The 21729-nt window shown below is 40.6% G+C and overlaps 1 protein-coding gene across 6 annotated transcripts in view; it reads left to right on the top strand.

Annotated features, from left to right (window-relative positions):
- Positions 1 to 21729, top strand: part of STPG2 (sperm tail PG-rich repeat containing 2) — a 1269209-nt gene that overhangs the window by 163404 nt on the left and 1084076 nt on the right. For all 6 annotated transcript variants that reach the window (XM_077277541.1, XM_077277534.1, XM_077277546.1 and 3 more), the window contains one exon: positions 17948 to 18059. In XM_077277541.1, the coding sequence (XP_077133656.1) occupies positions 17948 to 18059 (112 nt within the window). The remainder of the gene's footprint in view (positions 1 to 17947; positions 18060 to 21729) is intronic.

Here is a 21729-nt window from a genome sequence, read left to right as displayed (position 1 = left end):
TTTGCTGAAGAGACATTTAGATGGGTATTTATGCTGCAGCTTGTAGCACTGGCAGTTTTTATTGCATTGTGAATTACACTCTCGCATTTAACTGCTATAGTGTTGTAATAGGAACTGTCAAAACCAGTTTTCGTATAATGCATAATGGATAATATAGCCTTCATAAAAGAACTGAAGTAAGGGACTAGAGCCAGAAACTGAAGCCAAGCTGCGCCAAGGGATCGTGTACTTCTATGGAAGCCAAAAAATCAGTTAATATGAGGTTAGTAAGGATTCAGCACTGGAACAATGGTCAGAAACCACACCGGTGTACTGTATTTAGATTCCGAAATAATAAAAAATGAATTTTAACAAATGAGAAAAAAAATGCAACATTAAATGTGAGTTTGATTTACAAAACAAAACAATATTTTATTGAGATATCAATGGGTTTAGCTGGATATTATGAATTGTCAGGCAGTGAGGTATATTCATGTGATTCACCTCTAAGGATGGAGAACCAACAAGAAGAAAGCCCCAAAATATTGTTTTTTTAAGTGATTTCTAATTACCGCATATACTTGAGAGTATAAGCCAACCCGAGAATAAGCCGAGGCACCTACTTTTGCCAAGGAAAACTGGGTAAGCTTATTGACTCAAGTATAAGCCAGGTATGCATTGTCCCCTCATCCCTGTCCTGCTATGTGTGGCATCCCCCTTCCCTGTCCTGGTATGAATGCTTCCCCATCCCTGTCCCTGTCTGCATGCCTCCCCTGTCCCTGTCATTGTATGCATGCCTCCCTCTTCCCTGTCCTGGTTTGAATTCTTCCCCGTCCCTGTCCGCATGCCTCCCCCATTCCCTCCCTGTCTGCATGCCTCCCCCATTCAGTCCCTGTATGCATGCCTCCCCTTTCAGTCCCTGTCTGCATGCCTCCCCCGTTCTGTCCCTGTATGCATGCCTGTATGCATTTTTCAAATTTGGTGCATTTTTAGACAAATGTGCAGCTTTTTTAAGTCGTATAGACTGGAGTATACACTGACGCTCCTGGAATAATGTACTAAAATCTGCTGGTGTCAGGTCAGATTCTGTGCTAGTTCTGACAATGTTATAGTAGAGAGATAGAGTGCAAAAAGAGACCTGCGCTAGAAATAAAACAGAAATAACCAAATAGGCTGTTGCGGCAAATGAGTATGTTTGACAGGTCTCAGTAAATGTGCAAAGATCATCTGCAATACAAAATCCCCCACGTGCAGAGAATGCAGCTATAAATGAGCCAAAGATGTCCACCCAGAGATGCTGGTAAGCAATAAGAAGAACTTACTTGTGCCTTGTAGGTGCAGGGTAGTTGATCACAAATCCAATTGACTGGGGGTGATGCAGAGTGCACGCGCAAAATTGGCCAGCATGGAGTCTGGTGAGGATCGCAGCGAGGATTAGGTGGAGGTATGACGTGCCACCGAGGGAGCGTCCTCCCTGGGCAGATGGGGAAGCCTCCAATGCTGCTTTGTGGCTGGACAGACGAGCGTCGGAGTGCTTCGGCCGAGAGAAGCCACCGTTAGGTGGCGCTGTGTGTGGGGGGCGTGGTCAGGGTGACATCACCGGAGGGCAGGTGTGCGAGTGGGTCAGACTTTCTGACGCGTCTCAAAGGTGCTCGGACCCTGGGACAAAGTATAAAAGTGAAAAAAAAAATTATCATGTGTAAAAAAGAAATATATGTATATATATATATATATATATATATATATATATATATATATATATATAGTTCCAATAAACACATTTCTTTATGTAAATAAAAAAACAAAACAATAAAAGTACACATATTTACTACCGCCATGTCCGTAACGTCCCGACCTATAAAACTGTCCAACTAGTTAACCCATTCAGTGAACACCGTACAAAAAAAAGAGGCAAAAAACAATGCTTTATCATCATACCGCTGAGCAAAAGTGGAAAACGTCATCTTGTCCCGCAAAAAACGAGCCGCCATACAGCATCATCAGCAAAAAAATAAAAAAGTTATAGCCCTCAGAATAAAGAGATGCAAAAATTATTATTTTTTCTATAAAAGCTTTTATTGTATAAAAGTGCCAAAACATAAAAAAAGATATAAATGAGGTATTGCTGTAATCGTACTGACCCAAAGAATAAAACTGCTTTATCAATTTTACCAAACGTGGAACGTTATAAACGTCCCCCTAAAAGAAATTCACGAATTGCTGTTTTTTGTTCATTCTGCATAACAACAATTGGAATAAAAAGCGATCAAAAATGAACGAAAATGGTACCAATAAAAACGTCAACTCGTTCCGCAAAGAACAAGACCTCATATGACTCTGTGGACCAAAATATGGAAAAATTATAGCTCTCAAAATATGGTAATGCAAAAATATTTTTTGCAATAAAAAGCGTCTTTTAGTGTGTGACAGCTGCCAAGCGTAAAAGCCCGCTATAAAAACCCACTATAAATAGTAAATCAGACCCCCTTTATCACCCCCTTAGTTAGGTAAAAATAATAAAATAAAAAAAATGTATTTATTTCCATTTTCCCGTTAGGGTTAGGGTTGGGGCTAAAGTTAGGGTTAGGGTTGGGGCTAAAGTTGGGGATGGGGCTAAAGTTAGGGTTGGGGCTAAAGCTAGGGTTGGGGCTAGAGTTGGGGTTAGGGTTTGGATTACGTTTACGGTTGGGTTAGTGTGTCAGGGTTAGAGGTATGGTTAGGATTGGGATAAGGGTTAGGGGTATGTTGGGGTTAGGAGTGTGTTGGGGTTGAGATTACGGTTAGGGGTGTGTTTGGGTTGGGATTAGGGGTAGGGGTGTGTGTGTGGGGGTTAGGGGTGTGTTGGGGTTAGGGGTGTGGTTACGGTTGGGATTAGGGTTAGGGGTGTGTTTGGGTTAGGGTTGGAGTTAGAATTGGGGGGTTTCCACTGTTTAGGCACACCAGGGGCTCTGCAAATGCAGCATGACGTCCGATCTCAATTCCATCCAATTCTGCGTTGAAAAAGTAAAACGGTGCTCCTTCCCTTCCGAGCTCTGCCGTGCGCCCAAACAGCGGTTTACCCCCACATATAGGGTATCAGCATACTCAGGACAAATTGGACAACAAATTTTGGGGTCGAATTTCTCCTGTTACCCTTGAGAAAATACAAAACTGGGGGCTAAAAAAATCATTTTTGGTGAAAAAAAGATTTTTTATTTTCACAGCTCTGTGGTATAAACTTTAGTGAAACACTTGGGGGTTCAAAGTTCTCACAACACTTCTAGATAAGTTCCTTGGGGGTCTAGTTTCCAATATGGGGTCACTTGTGGGGGGTTTCTACTGTTTAGGTACATCAGGGAGTCTGCAAACGCAACGTGATGCCTGCAGACCATTCCATCAAAGTATGCATTCTAAAACACCACTTCTTCCCTTCCGAGCTCTGCCGTGCACCCAAACAGTACTTTTCTCCCACATATGGGGTATCAGTGTACTCAGGACAAATTTCACAACAACTTTTGGGGTCCAGTTTCTCCAGATACCCTAGGGAAATTGCAAAACTGGGAGCTAAAAAATCATTTTTGTGGAAATTTTTTTTTATTTTCACGGCTCTGCGTTATAAACTTCTGTGAAGCATGTGGGGGTTCAAAGTGCTCACCACACATCTAGATAAGTTCCTTAGGGGGTCTACTTTCCAAAATAGGGTCACTTTTTGGGAGTTTCCACTGTTTAGGCACATCAGGGGCTCTCCAAACGAGACATGGCCACCTATCTCAATTCCAGCCAATTTTGCATTGAAAAGTCAAATGGCGATCCTTCCCTTATGAGTTCTGCCATGCTCCCAAACAGTGGTTTACCCCCACATATGGGGTATCAGCAAACTCAGGAAAAATTGCACAACAATATTTCAGGTCCAATTTCTCCTGTTACCCTTGGTAAATTAAAACAAATTGGATCTGAAGTAAATTTTCTGTGAAGAAAAGTAAAATGTTCATTTTTTTTTTAAACATTCCAAAAATTCCTGTGAAACACCTGAAGGGTTAATAAACTTCTTGAATGTGGTTTTGAGCACCTTGAAGGGTGCAGTTTTTAGAATGATGTCACACTTGGGTATTTTCTGTCATATACTGTAGACCTCTCAAAGTGACTTCAAATGTGATGTGGTCCCTAAATGGTGTTGTAAAAATGAGAAATCGCTGGCCAATTTTAACCCTTATAACTCCCTAACAAAAAAAAATGTTTCCAAAATTGTGCTGATGTAAAATAGACATGTGGGAAATGTTACTTATTAAGTATTTTGTGTGACATATCTCTGTGATTTAAGGGCATGAAAATTCAAATTTGGAAAATTGTAAAATTTTCTAAATTTTTGCCAAATTTCTGTTTTTTTTTCACAAACGCAAGTAATATTAAAGAAATTTTACCACTATCATGAAGTACAATATGTCACGAGAAAACAATGTCAGAATCACCGGGATCCGTTGAAGCGTTCCAGAGTTATAACCTCATAAAGGGACAGTGGTCAGAATTGTAAAAATTGGCCCGGTCATTAACATGCAAACCACCCTTGGGGGTTAAGAGGTTAAAAAAGGGGTATTCTGATATGTGATTTGACATTAACATATTATCTTGATATTTTTGAAACCTTTTGCCAGTATCACTATATTCTGTACCTCTATAGTGAAGACTACCTCTTTGGTTGTATTTACAAATGTTGTAACTATATGCTCTTCTTAATAAATAAACTAGTTTATGAAAAAAAAGGCTGGTTATGTCACAAAGTATCCCAAAGTCTTGCCATATAGAATCATTACATAGTTTCGTAGTTATATATAAGTTCACCCTTTCTCCATCAATTATACATTTGGTCACTAATTTAACTATAACCCACATTAAAGGGAAGTTATCATCAAGAATTCAGAATAGAAGATGACCAATTTACTTGTTTAAAGCAAGTTTTTGTATTACTTGTACTTTGAAACATTTTTGGCAATTTTTTTTTCATATCACAATGTATAAAAAAATGAAAATTAGTATTTTTTTCTAAAATTTAAGAATATCTATTATATCTTAAAAACAAAAATGAGTAATCTTGCAATTTTTACATTTGCCTAATGGGACTATTTTAGACTTGTATTTCCTGTGCTTTCATGAATATTTGTACAGGTTTACATAAAAATCATGGTGACCCATAGCAGAAGTTTAAATTGTGCCCCCCAACAAAATAAATAAATAATTTAATATTTAGTGGGGTCACAGAAGAGCATATCACAACTTAGCAGGCTTACAAAGTAATTTTCCTCCTACTGAAGCCCTAGATTTCCATAAAGTAAGATGCCAACAAAAGTGCCCCCAAACACAGTATAATACCCCCACAGTGAATTTCTCCACAGTACCCACCGCATGCACAGTATGATGACCCTACGGTATCCCACCTCAACTCCCCCAGGAAAGTATGGTGACCCCAAGACAGTATGATCCCCCAACTGTGACCCCCACAGATCCCTCAATGCAGCTCCATACTTCACTACACTGTATAATGGCCCCATTAACCCTCCAAACCATATAGTGGCCTCCACAAAGCCCTCCATCCAGTATGACGTACCCCACATAAACCTTTAGACTGTGTAATTTCTTGAATCCAGTATAATGGCCATACATAGCACTTTATAAAGTATAAAGGCTCCCACATAACCCTCCAAGTATTATAATGCCCCCCACATAGCCTTCCAAATATTATAACAGCACCAACATAGCCATCCATATAGTATAATGGGCCCCATAGTACTCCATATAGTATACTGCACCCCATAATCTTCCATATAGTTTACTACACTCTATAGTCATCCATACAGTATATAACATTCTCCATAGTCCTGCATATAGTAAAATGCACCCAGTAGTCTTCCATGTAGAATAATGCAGTCACCATAGGTTTCCATATAGCACCCTGTATTCATCCATACAATGTAATGCACTCGCCACAGTTCTCCATATAGTATAATTCACTTCCCATAGTTCTCCATACATTGCAGCCCATAGTACTCCATATAGTGAAATGCACTCCCCACAGCACTGCATACAATATAAAGCACTACTTAGTCTTCCACATAGTATAATGAATTATACAGTATGATGCAGCCCATAGTCCTCCCTTTGGTATAATGCCATATACCTCCATATACTATAATGCACTCCCTATAGTCCTCCATCCAGTATAATTGCACCCTATAGTCCTTCATGTATTATAATGCACCTCATAGTCATCCAAATAGTATAATGCACTCCCCAAAGTCCTCCTTATAGTGTAATTCACTCCCCATAGTCCTCCATATAGTATAATGCACTCCCAATGGTCCTCCATTGAGTAAAATGCACCTCATAGTCATCCATATAGTATAATGCACCCCCACATAGTTCTCCAAATAATATTATGCACTCCCCATAGATCTCCATACAGAGTAATATACCTCATAGTCATCCTTATAGTATAATGCACTCCCCATAGTCCTCCATATAGTATCAGTATAATGCACTGCCTATAGTCCTTCCTACAGTACCCCATAGTCATCCATATAGTATAATGCATTGTCAATAATCCTCCAAATAGTATAATGAACCACACATAGTCCTCCAAAGTGTATAATGCACCCCATAGTCCTCCATACTGTTTTATGGCCACAATGTATTCACTCATTAAGCAAAAAAAATACAATACTCACCTCTTCTCCTTGTTCCCCTGCTGCTCCCCCACAGAGCCTGCCCCTTTCCGTGTACATGTCAGCTGATATATACAGCTGACATGTGCACGCAAGAGCCATGGGTGGAATCTCTTTCCACCTGCGGCTGTTAACTAGTTTAATGCCTCTGTCAATTTTTTTTCACTAATCCTGCCCATCGGTGGAAAAAAATTCAAACTTAAAATCACCCCCCTTGCGCCCCATTCAAACTAAAACAATAAAAAAAATCAAATATACACATATTTGGTATCGCCACATTCAGAATCACCCAGTCTATCAATATAAAAAAAGAATTAACCCAATCACTAAACGTCGTAACGAGAACAAATTTCAAAATGTCAGAATTATGTTTTTTTGGTTGCCACTACATTGCAATAAAGTGCAGTAACAGGTGATCAAAAGATCGTATATGCACCAAAATGGTTTCAATAAAAATATCACCTCAGCGTGCACAAAATAAGTTCTTACCCAGCCCCAGTTCAAGAAAAATTGAGACTCTACAGGTCTTGGAATTTGGCGCCATTTTTTTTTACCAACCTTTGGATTTTCTTTTTCACCACTTAAATAAAAAAGAACCTAGACATGTTTGGTGTCTATGAACTCATAATTACCTGGAAAATCATAATAGCAGGTCAATTTCAGCATGTAGTGAACATGGTAATTAAAAAAAACAAGAAGTGTGGAATTGCACTTTTTTTTGCATTTTCACTGCACTTGGAATTTGTTTTCCATTTTCCAGTACATGATGTGTTAAAACCAATGGTTTCATTCAAAAGTACAACTGGACCCGCAAAAAAACAAGCCCTCACATAGCCATATTGACCAAACAATAAATGGCTCTGGGAAGAATGGGAGCAAAAAATGAAAAACACAAAAACAAAAATACCTCTGATCGTGAAGGGTTTAAAGGGGTTTTCCTACAAACAAAGTAAATTTTAATTGATAGATCTTGGAATAAAAATAAGTTCCATAATTAGATGTGTTAAGTAAAATGTTCCTGTGCTGAGATAATCTTATAAATATGCCCCTACAATGTAGTGTGTAAGGCCAGTTTCACACGTCAGTGTCTCCGGTACGTGTAGTGACAGTTTTCTCACGTACCGGAGACACTGACACATGTAGACCCATTCAAATGAATGGGTCTATGCACGTCAGCATGTTTTCATGGACCATGTGTCTGTGTGCAAAACACGCAGACATGCCCGTTTTTACCCGTACACACGGGCCGCAAAACCTGCCACACACGTGCACATGGAGAACAGTGTACGCTGTCCTTCGTGTATACGGATGGCCACCGGGGAACCAGCACTGCTGTAAGCGCTGTTCCCTTGTGTGTGGTGCTGAATGTGGCTTTCATCCATTGTCCCCTGCTCTGTCAGTGAGCAGGGGACAATGAATGAATGAAAAACCCAACGTGGAGTCCCCCCTAGTTTATTAACCAACCAGAAAAAACTCACTGGTGCAGGCTGCTATTCTCAGGCTGGTAAGTGGCCATGAATATGGGCCCCCCAGCCTAAAAACTGCAGCCCGCAGCTACCCAGAAAAGGCGCATCTATTAAATGCGTCAATTTTGGAGCTTTGCCCAATTCTTCCCACTTGCCCTGTAGTGGTGGCAAGTGGAGTAATGGGGGGTTAATGTCACCTTCCTATTGTGTGGTGACATTAAGCCTGGCTTAGTAATGGAGAGGTGTCAATAAGACACCTATCCATAACTAATCCTATAGTTAGTAAAGGGTTAAATAAACACACGCACATGCAGAATAAAGTATTTTAATGAAATAATACATCACACAGTTTTTCCATCTTTATTGTACAGGTAATCCAAGTGACGCCTTCAATGTAAAAAACAAAACAAAAAAACAACAATATACCCATACCTGTCCTGTGTTCAGTCAGTCCCACACCGTAATCCATATCTGGGTTATATAAAGTTTACAACCTGGTGCTGTGATAATGCGACCTCCCCAGCTGTAAACTACTGGGGAATGAATGATACGCAGCGGGCGCAAGCTCAGTAACTAGCAGTGACATCACTGTGTCTGTGCTCGCTGCCGGCATGAACTCCTGTGACCTCAGGACCATGGGAGAATGCAAGCGATGAGGTCATGGCAGTTCAAGCTCTGTCACAGTGACCTCATCACTTGCATTCTCCCATGGTCCTGAGGTCACACGAGTTCATGCCGGCGAGCGAGCACAGACTCCGTGACGTCAGTGCTAGTTACTGAGCCTGTGCCCGCTGCGTATCATTCATTCTTTCTCTCCTGCTCGTGCTGCTCGCCAGCTGAGCAGGGGGAAGGGATGACTGCCGGGTTCTGCACCACACGCAGGGGAACAGCGCTTACTTTAGTGCTGCTTCCCCAGCGGCCATCCGTGTGGTACTGATGCGGCACACGGTTGCCACACGTTTGCTGCACAAAGTACACACACGGACACTGATATCTCCGGTACCATTTTTTCCGGTACTGGAAATATCAGGACGTGTGAAACCGGCCTAATAGATATTTTTGGTATGAGCAACACAAATTGAGTCATAACCTGAGTCAAATTTCCTGAAATTCACATATCCCTGCAAATTCAAATTCCATTATCCTCAGATCGATCTGATCATCTCTAGTTTTGACTCTTAGAGAAATCCAAAATGGGAGACTCACCTTTGGGACATACAGTTGAAACATCTAGAAGGGTATAATTTATTGATAATATGCCTTTAACATCTTCATGACTGGAGGTAATTTCGTTTTTGCGTTTTTGTTTTTTGATTTCCTTCTTCCCAGAGCCATAACTTTTTATTTTTTGGTCAATGTGGCCATGTGAGGGCTTGTTTTTTGCAGGACAAGTTGAGCATTTGAACGTCACCACTGATTTTAACATATCGTGTACTGGAAAATGGGAAAAAAAAAATTAAAAGTGTGGTGACAGTGCAAAAAAAAAAAGTGCAATCCCACAGTTGTTTTTTGTTTTGCTTTTTTACTATGTTCACTAAATGCTAAAACTGACCTGCCATTATGTCTCCAGTTCATTACGAGTTCATTGACACCAAAAATGTCTAGGTTCTTTTTTATCTAAGTGGTGAATAAAATTCCAAACTTTGTTAAAAAAAAATTGCGCCATTTTCCGAGACCCGTAGCAGCTCCATTTTTCGTGATCTCGGGTTGGGTGAGGGCTTATTTTTTGCACGCCGAGCTCACATTTTTAATGGTACCATATTGGTTCAGATACGATCTTTTGATTGCCCATTATTACATTTTAAATTCAATGTTGCGGTGACCAAAAAACTTAATTGTGGTGTTTTTACTTTTTTTTTATTGCTACGCCATTTAGTGATCAGGTTAATCCTGTTTTTCATTGATCGATTGGACAATTCTGAATGCGGTGATACCAAATATGTGTATGTTTGATTTTTTCATTGTTTTTTTTTCTTATGGGGCTGTTACGGTTGGTGGATTGCACTGAATAAAGGAGTAATATAGTGCAATCGCAACCCGGGGTCCACCGTGCAGAGATGGCAACCTGTAGCTGTAGAACAATGGCAGAATCAGGCAGATACTGTAGGTGGAAACTTTAAACTAACAGTGTTAGGCTGGAGTCACACTAGACCGTAATACGGACGAGTGCTATGCGATTAAAAAAATTAAATGATGGTCCAAATAAACGCAAACCAGATGGAACAGCATGCCACTGCAAGATGCTGTGGTAGCCATGCTGGTTCAGTATGCCTTCAATTTTTAATAAATCCCCAACAGTGTCACCAGCACCCCCACACCATCACACCTCCTTCTCCATGCTTCACGGTGGGAACCAGGCATGTAGAGTCCATCCGTTTACGTTTTCTGCGTTGCCTGTCCTTAGCAGAACTTATCATTAGAAGCAGAGGTGACTCTTGGTCTTCCCTACCTGGGGCGGTCCTCATGTGAGCCAGTTTCTTTGTAGTGCTTGATGGTTTTTGCAACTGCACTTGGGGACACTTTCAAAGTTTTCCCAATTTTTCAGACTGACTGACCTTCATTTCTTAAAGTAATGATGGCCACCCATTTTTCTTTACTTAGTTGCTTTTTTCTTGCCATAATACAAATTCTAACAGTCTATTCAGTAGGACTATCAGCTGTGTATCCACCAGACTTCTGCTCAACACAACTGATGGTCCCAACCCCATTTATAAGGCAAGAAATCCCACTTATTAAACCTGACAGGGCACACCTGTGAAGTGAAAACCATTACCGGTGACTACTTCTTGAAGCTCATCAAGAGAATGCCAAGAGTGTGCAAAGCAGTCATCAAAGCAAAAGGTGGCTACTTTGAAGAACCTACAATATAAGACATAATTTCAGTTGTTTCACACTTTTTTGTTAAGTATATAACTCCACATGTGTTAATTCATAGTTTTGATGCCATCAGTGTGAATATAAAATTTTCATAGTCATGAACATACAGAAAAATCTTTAAATGAGAAGGTGTGTCCAAACTTTTGGTCTGTACTGTAATTCCACATGAGTTAATTCATAGTTTTGATGCCTTCAGTGTGAATGTACAATTTTCATAGTCATGAAAATACAGAAAAATCTTTAAATGAGAAGGTGTGTCCAAACTTTTGGTCTGTACTGTATGTCAGTGAGACACATATATATTTATATTTAATACAGAGCTAGATAGCAGAAAAGCCGATAATCCAATTGTCGGCATTTGCTAAATCCCTACCGGACCTGACAGGATATGAGACATTGTTTACATACAGTAAACCATTTCATATCCGTTAGCTTTTTACATATCCCTCACTAATAATGTTATTATTATTATTATTTATTGTTATAGCACCATTTATTCCATGGCGCTTTACATGTGAGGAGGGGTATACATAATAAAAACAAGTACAAGTTAGAAGTGTTTGTGTGTAAAATTTGGGAGCTGTAGGTGTTAAATTAAAGGGTTAATTCACAGAAAAAACTGTGACTGAGGGCAGATATTAATAGCCTAGAGAGGTACCATGGTTATTGCTCTCTCTTCCCACTGCCCTGTGGCATTGGCATATGGCGTAATAAGGGGTTAACCCCTTAAGCCCCGAGGGTGGTTTGCACGTTAATGACCGGGCCAATTTTTACAATTCTGACCACTGTCCCTTTATGAGGTTATAACTCTGGAACGCTTCAACGGATCTTGGCGATTCTGACATTGTTTTCTCATAACATATTGTACTTCATGATAGTGGTAAAATGTCTTCAATATAACTTGCATTTATTTGTGAAAAAAACGGAAATTTGGCAAAAATTTTGAAAATTTTGCAATTTTCCAACTTTGAATTTTTATGCCCTTAAATCACAGAGATATGTCACACAAAATACTTAATAGGTAACATTTCCCACATGTCTACTTTACATCAGCACAATTTTGGAACCACCATTTTTTTTTGTTAGGGAGTTATAAGGGTTAAAAGTTGACCAGCAATTTCTCATTTTTACAACACCATTTTTTTTTAGGGACCACATCTAATTTGAAGTCATTTTGAGGGGTCTATATGATAGAAAATACCCAAGTGTGACACCAATCTAAAAACTGTACCCTCAAGGTGCTCAAAACCACATTCAAGAAGTTTATTAACCCTTCAGGTGTTTCACAGGAATTTTTGGAATGTTTAAATAAAAATTAACATTTAACTTTTTTTTACACAAAATTTATTTCAGCTCCAATTTGTTTTATTTTACCAAGGGTAACAGGAGAAAGTGGACCACAAAAGTTGTTGTACAATTTGTGCTGAGTACGCTGATACCCCATATGTGGGGGTAAACCACTGTTTGGGCGCATGGCAGAGCTCGGAAGGGAAGGAGCGCCATTTGACTTTTCAATGCAAAATTGACTGGAATTGAGATGGGACGCCATGTTGCGTTTGGAGAGCCCCTGATGTGCCTAAACATTGAAACCCCCCATAAGTGACCCCATTTTGGAAAGTAGACCCCCTAAGGAACTTATCTAGATGTATGGTGAGCACTTTGACCCACCAAGTGCTTCACAGAAGTTTATAATGCAGAGCCGTAAAAATAAAAAATCATATTTTTTCACAAAAATTATCTTTTCGCTCTCAATTTATTATTTTCCCAAGGTTAAGAGAAGAAACTAGACCACAAAAGTTGTTGTGCAATTTGTCCTGAGTACGCCGATACCCCATATGTGGGGGTAAACGACGGTTTGGGCGCATGGCAGAGCTCGGAAGGGAAGGAGCGCCATTTGACTTTTCAATGCAAAATTGATTGGAATTAAGATGGGACGCCATGTTGCGTTTGGAGAGCCACTGATGTGCCTAAACATTGAAACCCCCCACAAGTGACACCATTTTGGAAAGTAGACCCCTTAAGGAACTTATGTAGATGTGTTTTGAGAGCTTTGAACCCCCAAGTGTTTCACTACAGTTTATAATGCAGAGACGAGAAAATAAAAATTCTTTTTTTTTCACAAAAATGATTTTTAGCCCCCAGTTTTGTATTTTCACAAGGGTAACAGGATAAATTGGACCCCCAAAGTTGTTGTCCAATTTGTCCTGAGTATGCTGATACCCCATATGTGGGAGGGAACCACTGTTTGGGCGCATGGCAGAGCTCGGAAGGGAAGGAGCGCCATTTGGAATGCAGACTTGGATGGATTGGTCTGCAGGCATCACATTGCATTTGCAGAGCCCCTGATGTACCCAAACAGTAGAAACCCCCCACAAGTGACCCCATATTGTAAATTAGACCTCCCAAGGAACTTATCTAGATGTGTTTTGAGAGCTTTGAACCCCCAAGTGTTTCACTACAGTTTATAACGCAGAGCCGTGAAAATAAAAAATATTTTTTTTTGCCACAAAAATTATTTTTTAGCCCCCAGTTTTGTATTTTCCTAAGGGTAACAGGAGAAATTGGACGCCAAAACTTATTGTCCAATTTGTCCTGAGTATGCTGATACCCTATATGTGGGGGGGAACCACTGTTTGGGCGAATGGCAGAGCTCGGAAGGGAAGGAGCGCCATTTGGAATGCAGACTTAGATGGATTGGTCTGCAGGCGTCACGTTGCATTTGCAGAGCCCCTGATTTACCCAAACAGTAGAAACCCCCAAAAGTGACCCCATATTGGAAACTAGACCTCCCAAGGAACTTATCTAGATGTGTTGTGAGAACTTTGAACCTCCAAGTGTTTCACTACAGTTTACAACGTAGAGCCATGAAAATAAAAAATCTTTTTTTTTCCCCACAAAAATGATTTTTAGCCCCCCAAATTTATATTTTCCCAAGGGTAACAAGAGAACTTGGACCCCAAAACTTGTTGTCCAATTTGTCCCGAGTATGCTGATGCCCCATATGTTGGGGTAAACCCCTATTTGGGCGCACGGGAAAGCTCGGAAGGGAAGGAGCACTGTTTTACTTTTTTCAATGCAGAATTGGCTGGAATTGAGATCGGACGCCATGTCGCGTTTGGAGAGCCCCTGTTGTGCCTAAACACTGGAAACTCCCCAATTCTAACTGAAACCCTAATCCAAACACACCCCTAACCCTAATCCCAATGGTAACCCTAACCACACCCCTAACCCTGACACACCCCTAACTCTAATCCCAACCGTAAATGTAATCCAAACCCTAACCCTAACTTTAGCCCCAACCCTAACCCTAACTTTAGCCCCAACCCTAACCCTAACTTTAGTTCCAACCCTAGCCCCAACCCTAACCCTAGCCCTAACCCTAGCCCTAACCCTAGCCCTAACCCTAGCCCTAACCCTAACCCTAGCCCTAACCCTAGCCCTAACCCTAGCCCCAACCCTAACTCTAGCCCTAACCCTAGCCCTAGCCCTAACCCTAGCCCTAACCCTAGCCCTAACCCTAACCCTAGCCCTAACCCTAGCCCTAACCCTAACCCTAATGGGAAAATGGAAATAAATACATTTTTTTTAATTTTATTATTTTTCCCTAACTAAGGGGGTGATGAAGAGGGGTTTGATTTACTTTATGATTGGCAGCCGTCACACACTAAAAGACGCTTTTTATAGCAAAAAAGTTTTTGCTTCTCCACATTTTGAGACCTATAATTTTTCCATATTTTGGTCCACAGAGTCATGTGAGGTCTTGTTTTTTGCGGGACAAGTTGACGTTTTTATTGGTAACATTTCCGGGCATGACACATTTTTTGATCGCTTTTTATTCCGATTTTTGTGAGGCAGAATGACAAAAAACCAGCTATTCATGAATTTCTTTTGGGAGGGGGCGTTTATACCATTCCACATTTGGTAAAATTGATAAAGCATTTTTATTCTTCGGGTCAGTACGATTACAGCGATACCTCATTTATATCATTTTTTTATGTTTTGGCGCTTTTATACGATAAAAACTATTTTATAGAATAAATAATTATTTTGGCATCGCTTTATTCTGAGGACTATAACTTTTTTATTTTTTCTTTGATGATGCTGTATGGTGGCTCGTTTTTTGCGGGACAAGATGACGTTTTCAGCGGTACCATGGTTATTTATATCCGTCTTTTTGATCGCGTGTTATTCCACTTTTTGTTCGACGGTATGATAATAAAGCGTCGTTTTTTGGCTCGTTTTTTTTTTTCCTACGGTGTTCACTGAAGGGGTTAACTAGTGGGACAGTTTTATAGGTTGGGTCGTTACGGACGCGGCGATACTAAATATGTGTACTTTTATTGTTTTTTTTTATTTAGATAAAGAAATGTATTTATGGGAATAATATATATTTTTTCTTTATTTAGGAATTTTTTTTTTTTTTTTTACACATGTGGAAATTTTTTTTTTTTACATTTTTACTTTGTCCCAGGGGGGGACATCACAGATCGCTGATGTGACAGTTTGCACAGCAGTCTGTCAGATCGGCGATCTGACTTACAGTGCTGCAGGCTTACCAAGCGCTTGCTCTGAGCAGGCACTCGGTAAGCCACCTCCCTCCCTGCAGGACCCGGATGCCGCGGCCATTTTGGATCTGGGCCTGCTGCAGGAAGGAGAGGTAAGAGACCCTCGCAGCAATGCGATCACATCGCGTTGCTCCGGTGGTCTCAGGGAAGCCCGCAGGGAGCCCCCTCCCTGTGCGATGCTTCCCTGTACTGCCGGCACACCGCGATCATGTTTGATCGCGGTGTGCTGGGGGTTAATGTGCCGGGGGGCGGTCCGTGACCGCTCCTGGCACATAGTGCCGGATGTCAGCTGCGATAGGCAGCTGACACCCGGCCGCGATCGGCAGCGCTCCCTCCGTGAGCGCGGCCAATCGCATATGACGTACTATCCCGTCACTGGAAATTAAGTCCCAGGTCACCTTGACGGGATAGTACGTCATATGGGATTAAGGGGTTAATGTCACCTTGCTATTGTAAGGTGACATTAAGCCTGGTTAATAATGGAGAGGTGCCAATAAGACACCTATCCATTATTAATCCATAGGTAGGAAAGGTTTAAAAATACATACACGCACAGACACACACACACACACACACACACACACACACACACACACACACACACATTAAGAATAAAGTCTTTTAATGAAAGCAAGAAACACACAGGTTTTACTATCTTTATTGTATGCTCAATCCAAAGCGAAGCCCTTGTTGTTCTGAAAAAAATGCAAAAAAAAAAAGCAACAATGTCCCATACCTGTCCACCGTGCAGTCAAGTCCCATGAAGTAATCCATCTCAAGGGGTTAAATACATTTACAACCACAGCGCTGCTAATGTGGCCGCTCCCGGCTGTAAAAGACTGGGGAATGAATGAAAAGCAAGGAACGGAGCTTCAGTGACTAGTGGTGCAGTACCAAAGCTCTGCCCCCTGGCGGCATGAACTCATATGAACTATAGCGTGGGAAAATTTCTGAATATTTTCTCACACACATGGAGGAAACAGATGCTTAGCCAAGTGAAGTATGACGAACGAACCCTGCCTAGCTACTTAGGTGCTCTCTGGAGCGTCACATGCACAGGAGCAGACTGAATGGTAGAGTTTCTACTGGCAACAATCACCCATAAATGACATCAGCGCACAGGTGTGCACCTCTGAGAACCTTTTTTACACAAGATTCATCTGCAGTCAGACAGAACCTTGTCAGTGGTCCAATCTGGAGCTGTTACCTCACCAGAGCAGCTGACATCCGATCTTCAATGGGGAGACGCCATATCACGGGCATGCTCGGTATGGGGATTTCTGGACTTAGACTCCCAAATACCAGGGTTCTCCTGCATTTTTTTTCTTTTGCATGCTTCAGTAGTTTCCAGGGGAGACTAGAAGCTGTCACCTCTGCTACATACAGGCGATGATCAGATTGCCTGTATGTAGCAGAATTACTCATGTGCTATTAATAATAATAATAATAATAATAATAATAATAATTAAGCCTAGTGGCCAGAGTGAAAATTAAAGATATCTTTTTTAATATAGTTAGTGATATGAAAAATAAATAAATCAATATTCGTGAAGTTATTATTTATTTTCAGCATATTTTTTACTCCCAAATAGACATGAAAGATTTTCCTTTTAACGGTGGATAGGAGGCGCCAGCCATTCTGATCATGTTTAGTGGCAACGTGGACAATACAATAGGCAATTACTTAGTACGATTCAATGTGTAGTCTTACTATATGATGTTCAGTAAAATACGATTTTAGCTTTTATGCACAACTTTGCATTTCAATAGTTGTGCGTAGAGAAAATATATAATGTCTGAATAGTCAGGCTTAAAGGGGTTGTGTTGTCTAAAGAAACAAGTCTGCAGTTACTCTAAGCCACTGTAGTCTTGTGAATCCTTACATTGTGTGCACTCCGCGCTGTGAGGAGTCTTCGATATCGGCATGGAGAGCGGGCAGTCATGTGACCTTCATATTGTGTGCACTCTGCACTGTGAGGAGTCTTCGATATCGGCATTGAGAGTGGGCAGTCATGTGACCACAAGTATGTGATATGCATACTCCCGGCCAACTAGATGGGGGCGGCCTCGCTCAATGCAAGTGTATTGCGCATACATGTAGTTAGATACAAGAGATCCATTTTGAAGGCATCGTTCCTCTTTAAATTTTATACTGGTTTAATTGAAGTAGAATATGAGCCAGCTCCATTTCCAGTACATCTAAATGGCTGTATCTTTCACTGTAAGTGCCCATGCCTCCATTAGTGAGTGATTTGGCCCTTATTAGAAATGTAAACATGAGGGGGGAAGGCTTTCTCTGCTCTTCTTTGGATGTCTGCTCAATCTGAACTGCAGACTCATAAATCTTCCTTTGAACTTTCTAAAGGGAAAGTGCACTGCATTATGAGAATGTCAACTCCAAGAAGGAAGACAAGAAGAAATATGAGCCATTCATTCCACGGTATCACGAAGTAATCGTATTACAGGAAGAGAAGAAGGTAAAGTCAATTTGGCTGTTCATAGTACTTAAATAAAATCATTTACTGTGAGAGTGAAACTCATGAATTCCTAGCCCATATGATTAGAAATGAACCCATATGACTGCCACAGACAATGTATTAGCAAAGGAAGAAATAATAGTTCCCAAAAAGAAAAAGATCAATCTGCAGCTTATCTAAAACACATTTTTTCTTTAATCCCCTCTGTGGCTTTCACTGATTTGTATCGGAATTCACAAAAGCAAAACATGGATTTCTTGACATTAATCTGAATGATGTGTTTACTGTAAATCTACTGCATCCGTCTCTGGCATAGATTTTATTTTACCAAGCTAAGGAATCACTAATAAATGCTGCCTGTTTTGTAGATTTACTTTAAGTATTGTGTAACCCATCAATTAGAATAGACAACTTAGTTTATGTGTACCTCCATTGATGCACATAGTAAATGTGCTGCAGGCCGTACCAAATACATTTTGCTTCGTATACTCTAGTAGAGCATCCAATCCCCTTCTATGCCAAGTTAAACTCCACCCATGAAGAAGAGAGAGTGCGGACTATACGGCCCCGGTATAGCTCCTTGTTCTGTGGTCTTTGCTACAGAAGCTAACGTACTGGGATATCCTACTGTCTTCTTCAGTTTAGAAGTGTCCAGGGGCATAGCCAGAGGGGTGCAGAAATAGTGGTCACATCATGTGCCTGTGGAAAACCAAAGGTATACTGGATGGACAAAAGTAGTGAAACGCACATGCAGGCGCTTTTATGACATCACAATCTAAATCCATTGGCATTACTGTGGAGATGTTTCTCCACTTTGCAGCTACAACAGTTTTTACTCTTCCGGGAAGACTTTCCTCAGGATTTTGGATTGTGTCTGTGGGAATTTTAGCCTATTCATCCAGAAGCAGATGCGTAGCTAGGGGATCAGCACGAGGGGAAGGAGTAAAACGCATCCAAGTGAGACCCTAAACTAGATATTTACAACTACAGAGGCATACCCTAATTATAGTAAGTATAGGGTACTGCAGGAGATGTTATTACTGAGAAAAAAAGTCACTATACAAAGGCAAAGACTGGTTTTACCGCTATACAGAGACCATATAATGGCACATACTAATTCTGAAGAAGATATTAAGTGATTACAGTACAATTATAGATACTGACATTCTTTATGATAATGTTCTTCCCTCTCCTATCTTTTCCATCTGGCCCACACCAACATGACAACTTCCAGTCACAATTCATCGGCAGCGTTTACACCAATGACACATCCTCACTTTTCTAGCACTGTTCCCATCTATTCCTAACTCAGCATCTTATTAATACCAATGCCAAACTTGCTTCTTCCATACCTGTCCCTATTACTGCACCTGCTGCGTGGCATAATAATAGTACTCCTCTTAGCCTACTCTGTGAGTGCCTTAGAAAGTAACAATACCCCCTATGTTCCACTTTGACAGTTACAATACCCTAAGAGCCCCTATAATGTATTATTGCCTGTTAAGTGTCCACTAAAAATAATAATGTCCCTGGAGCGTCCCCCGGGCCAGTTTTAGTCAAAGTGGGGCCCTAGGCAAAGTTTAAAATGGGGCCCCAAATGCTAACATATTGCACATCACACAGAAGCATTTCGGTTACATTTACGTGCACGGAGTTCAGGCCGCTAAATGAGTGTGATCAGCTATATTGAAGTCGTTCAACGCTTGTTTTCTGGCCTCTTTACACCGGCTGAAGAATAATGATGGGGACAGGATGATCACTAGTAGATCACTAACAGACCACCATACAGTATCATGTTATCAGCAGCACATCTACAGTTTACACCAGCGATGTGCTGCTGAGAACAATGACTTTTGTTGCGGCATAAGCAATCCAATCACTCGATGAATATGCAGCATTTTACTTGTTTTGTATAATACACCCCATAGTCCTCCACATATTATAATGTGCCCCATAGTCCTCCATATAGTATTATACACTTCCCATAGTCTTCCATATAGTATAATACACTCCTCATAGCCCTCCATACATTAAAATACACTGCTCAGTCCTCCACATAGTACAATACACTCCTCATAGTCCTCCATATAGCATAATACACTCCTCACAGTGCTCCATATAGTATAATGCACCGCCATAGTCATCCATGTAGTACAATTCATTTCCCATAGTATAATGCACCCCATAGTTTTTCATATAGTATAATGTATTCCCCATAGTCCTCGATACAGTATAATGCAGCCCACATATAGTATAATGCAGCCACCACCCCACAGAGTATAATGCAGCCACCCCACAGAGTATAATGTAACCCCCCATAGAATATAATGCAGCCCCCCTCATATAGTATAATGTAGCCCATCAAAAAGTATGATGCAATCATCCCTCATAAAATCTAATACAGCCCTTCATAAAATATAATGTAGCCCACCATAGAATATAATACAGCCCACCTCCCCATAGTATATAATGTAGCTCCGCATAGAATATAATGCAGCCCCCCATAGTATATAACACCGCCTCCCCATAGAATATAATGTATAATGTACCCCCAATATATAATACAGAAACATAGTATATAACACAGCCTCCCCCATAGAATATAATATACCCCCCAATATATAATACAGAAACATAGTATATAACACAGCCTCCCCCATAGAATATAATATACCCCCCATAGTATAACACAGACACATAGTATATAACACAGCCTCCCCCATAGAATATAATATACCGACCATAGTATATAACACAGCCTCCCCCATAGAATATAATATACTCCCCATAGTATATAACACAGCCTCCCCCATAGAATATAATATACCCCCAATATTATATAACACAGCCACATAGTATATAACACGGCCTCCCTCATAGAATATAATATACCCCCATAGCATATAACACAGCCTCCCCATAGAATATAATATACCCCCAATAGTATATAACACAGCTACATAGTATATACACAGCCTCCCCATAGAATATAATATACCCCCCACAGTATATAACGCAGCCTCCCCGATAAAATATAATATACACCCCAATAGTATATAACACAGCCACATAGTATATAACACAGCCTCCCCCATAGAATATAATATACCCCCATAGTATATAGCACAGCCCGCATAGTATATAGCACAGCCTGCATAGTATATAGCACAGCCCGCATAGTACATAACACAGCCTGCATAATATATAGCAGAGCCTGCATAGTATATAGCACAGCCCACATAATATATAACACAGCCCACATAGTATATAACGCAGCCTGCACAGTATATAACACAGTCCGCGTAGTATATAGCACAGCCCACGTAGTATATAATACAGCCCACGTAGTATATAGCACAGCCATGTAGTATATAACACAGCCCTCGTATTATATAGCACAGCCCAGTAGTATATAGCACAGCCACATAGTATAACACAGCCCATGTAGTATATAACACAACCACGTGGTATATAGCACAACCACCTAGTATATAACACAGCCACGTAGTATATAACACAGCCACGTAGTATATAGCACAGCCACGTAGTATATAGCACAGCCACGTAGTATATAGCACAGCCACGTAGCATATAACACAGCCCACGTAGTATATAACACAGCCACCTAGTATATAACACAGCCCACATAGTATATAGCACAGCCACGTAG

This window comes from Ranitomeya variabilis, chromosome 1, assembly GCF_051348905.1.
Source record: "Ranitomeya variabilis isolate aRanVar5 chromosome 1, aRanVar5.hap1, whole genome shotgun sequence".
NCBI classification, from domain to species: domain Eukaryota; kingdom Metazoa; phylum Chordata; class Amphibia; order Anura; family Dendrobatidae; genus Ranitomeya; species Ranitomeya variabilis.
The sequence above is the reverse complement of the archived record's forward strand: the minus strand, read 5'-3'. Positions and strand labels throughout refer to the sequence as shown.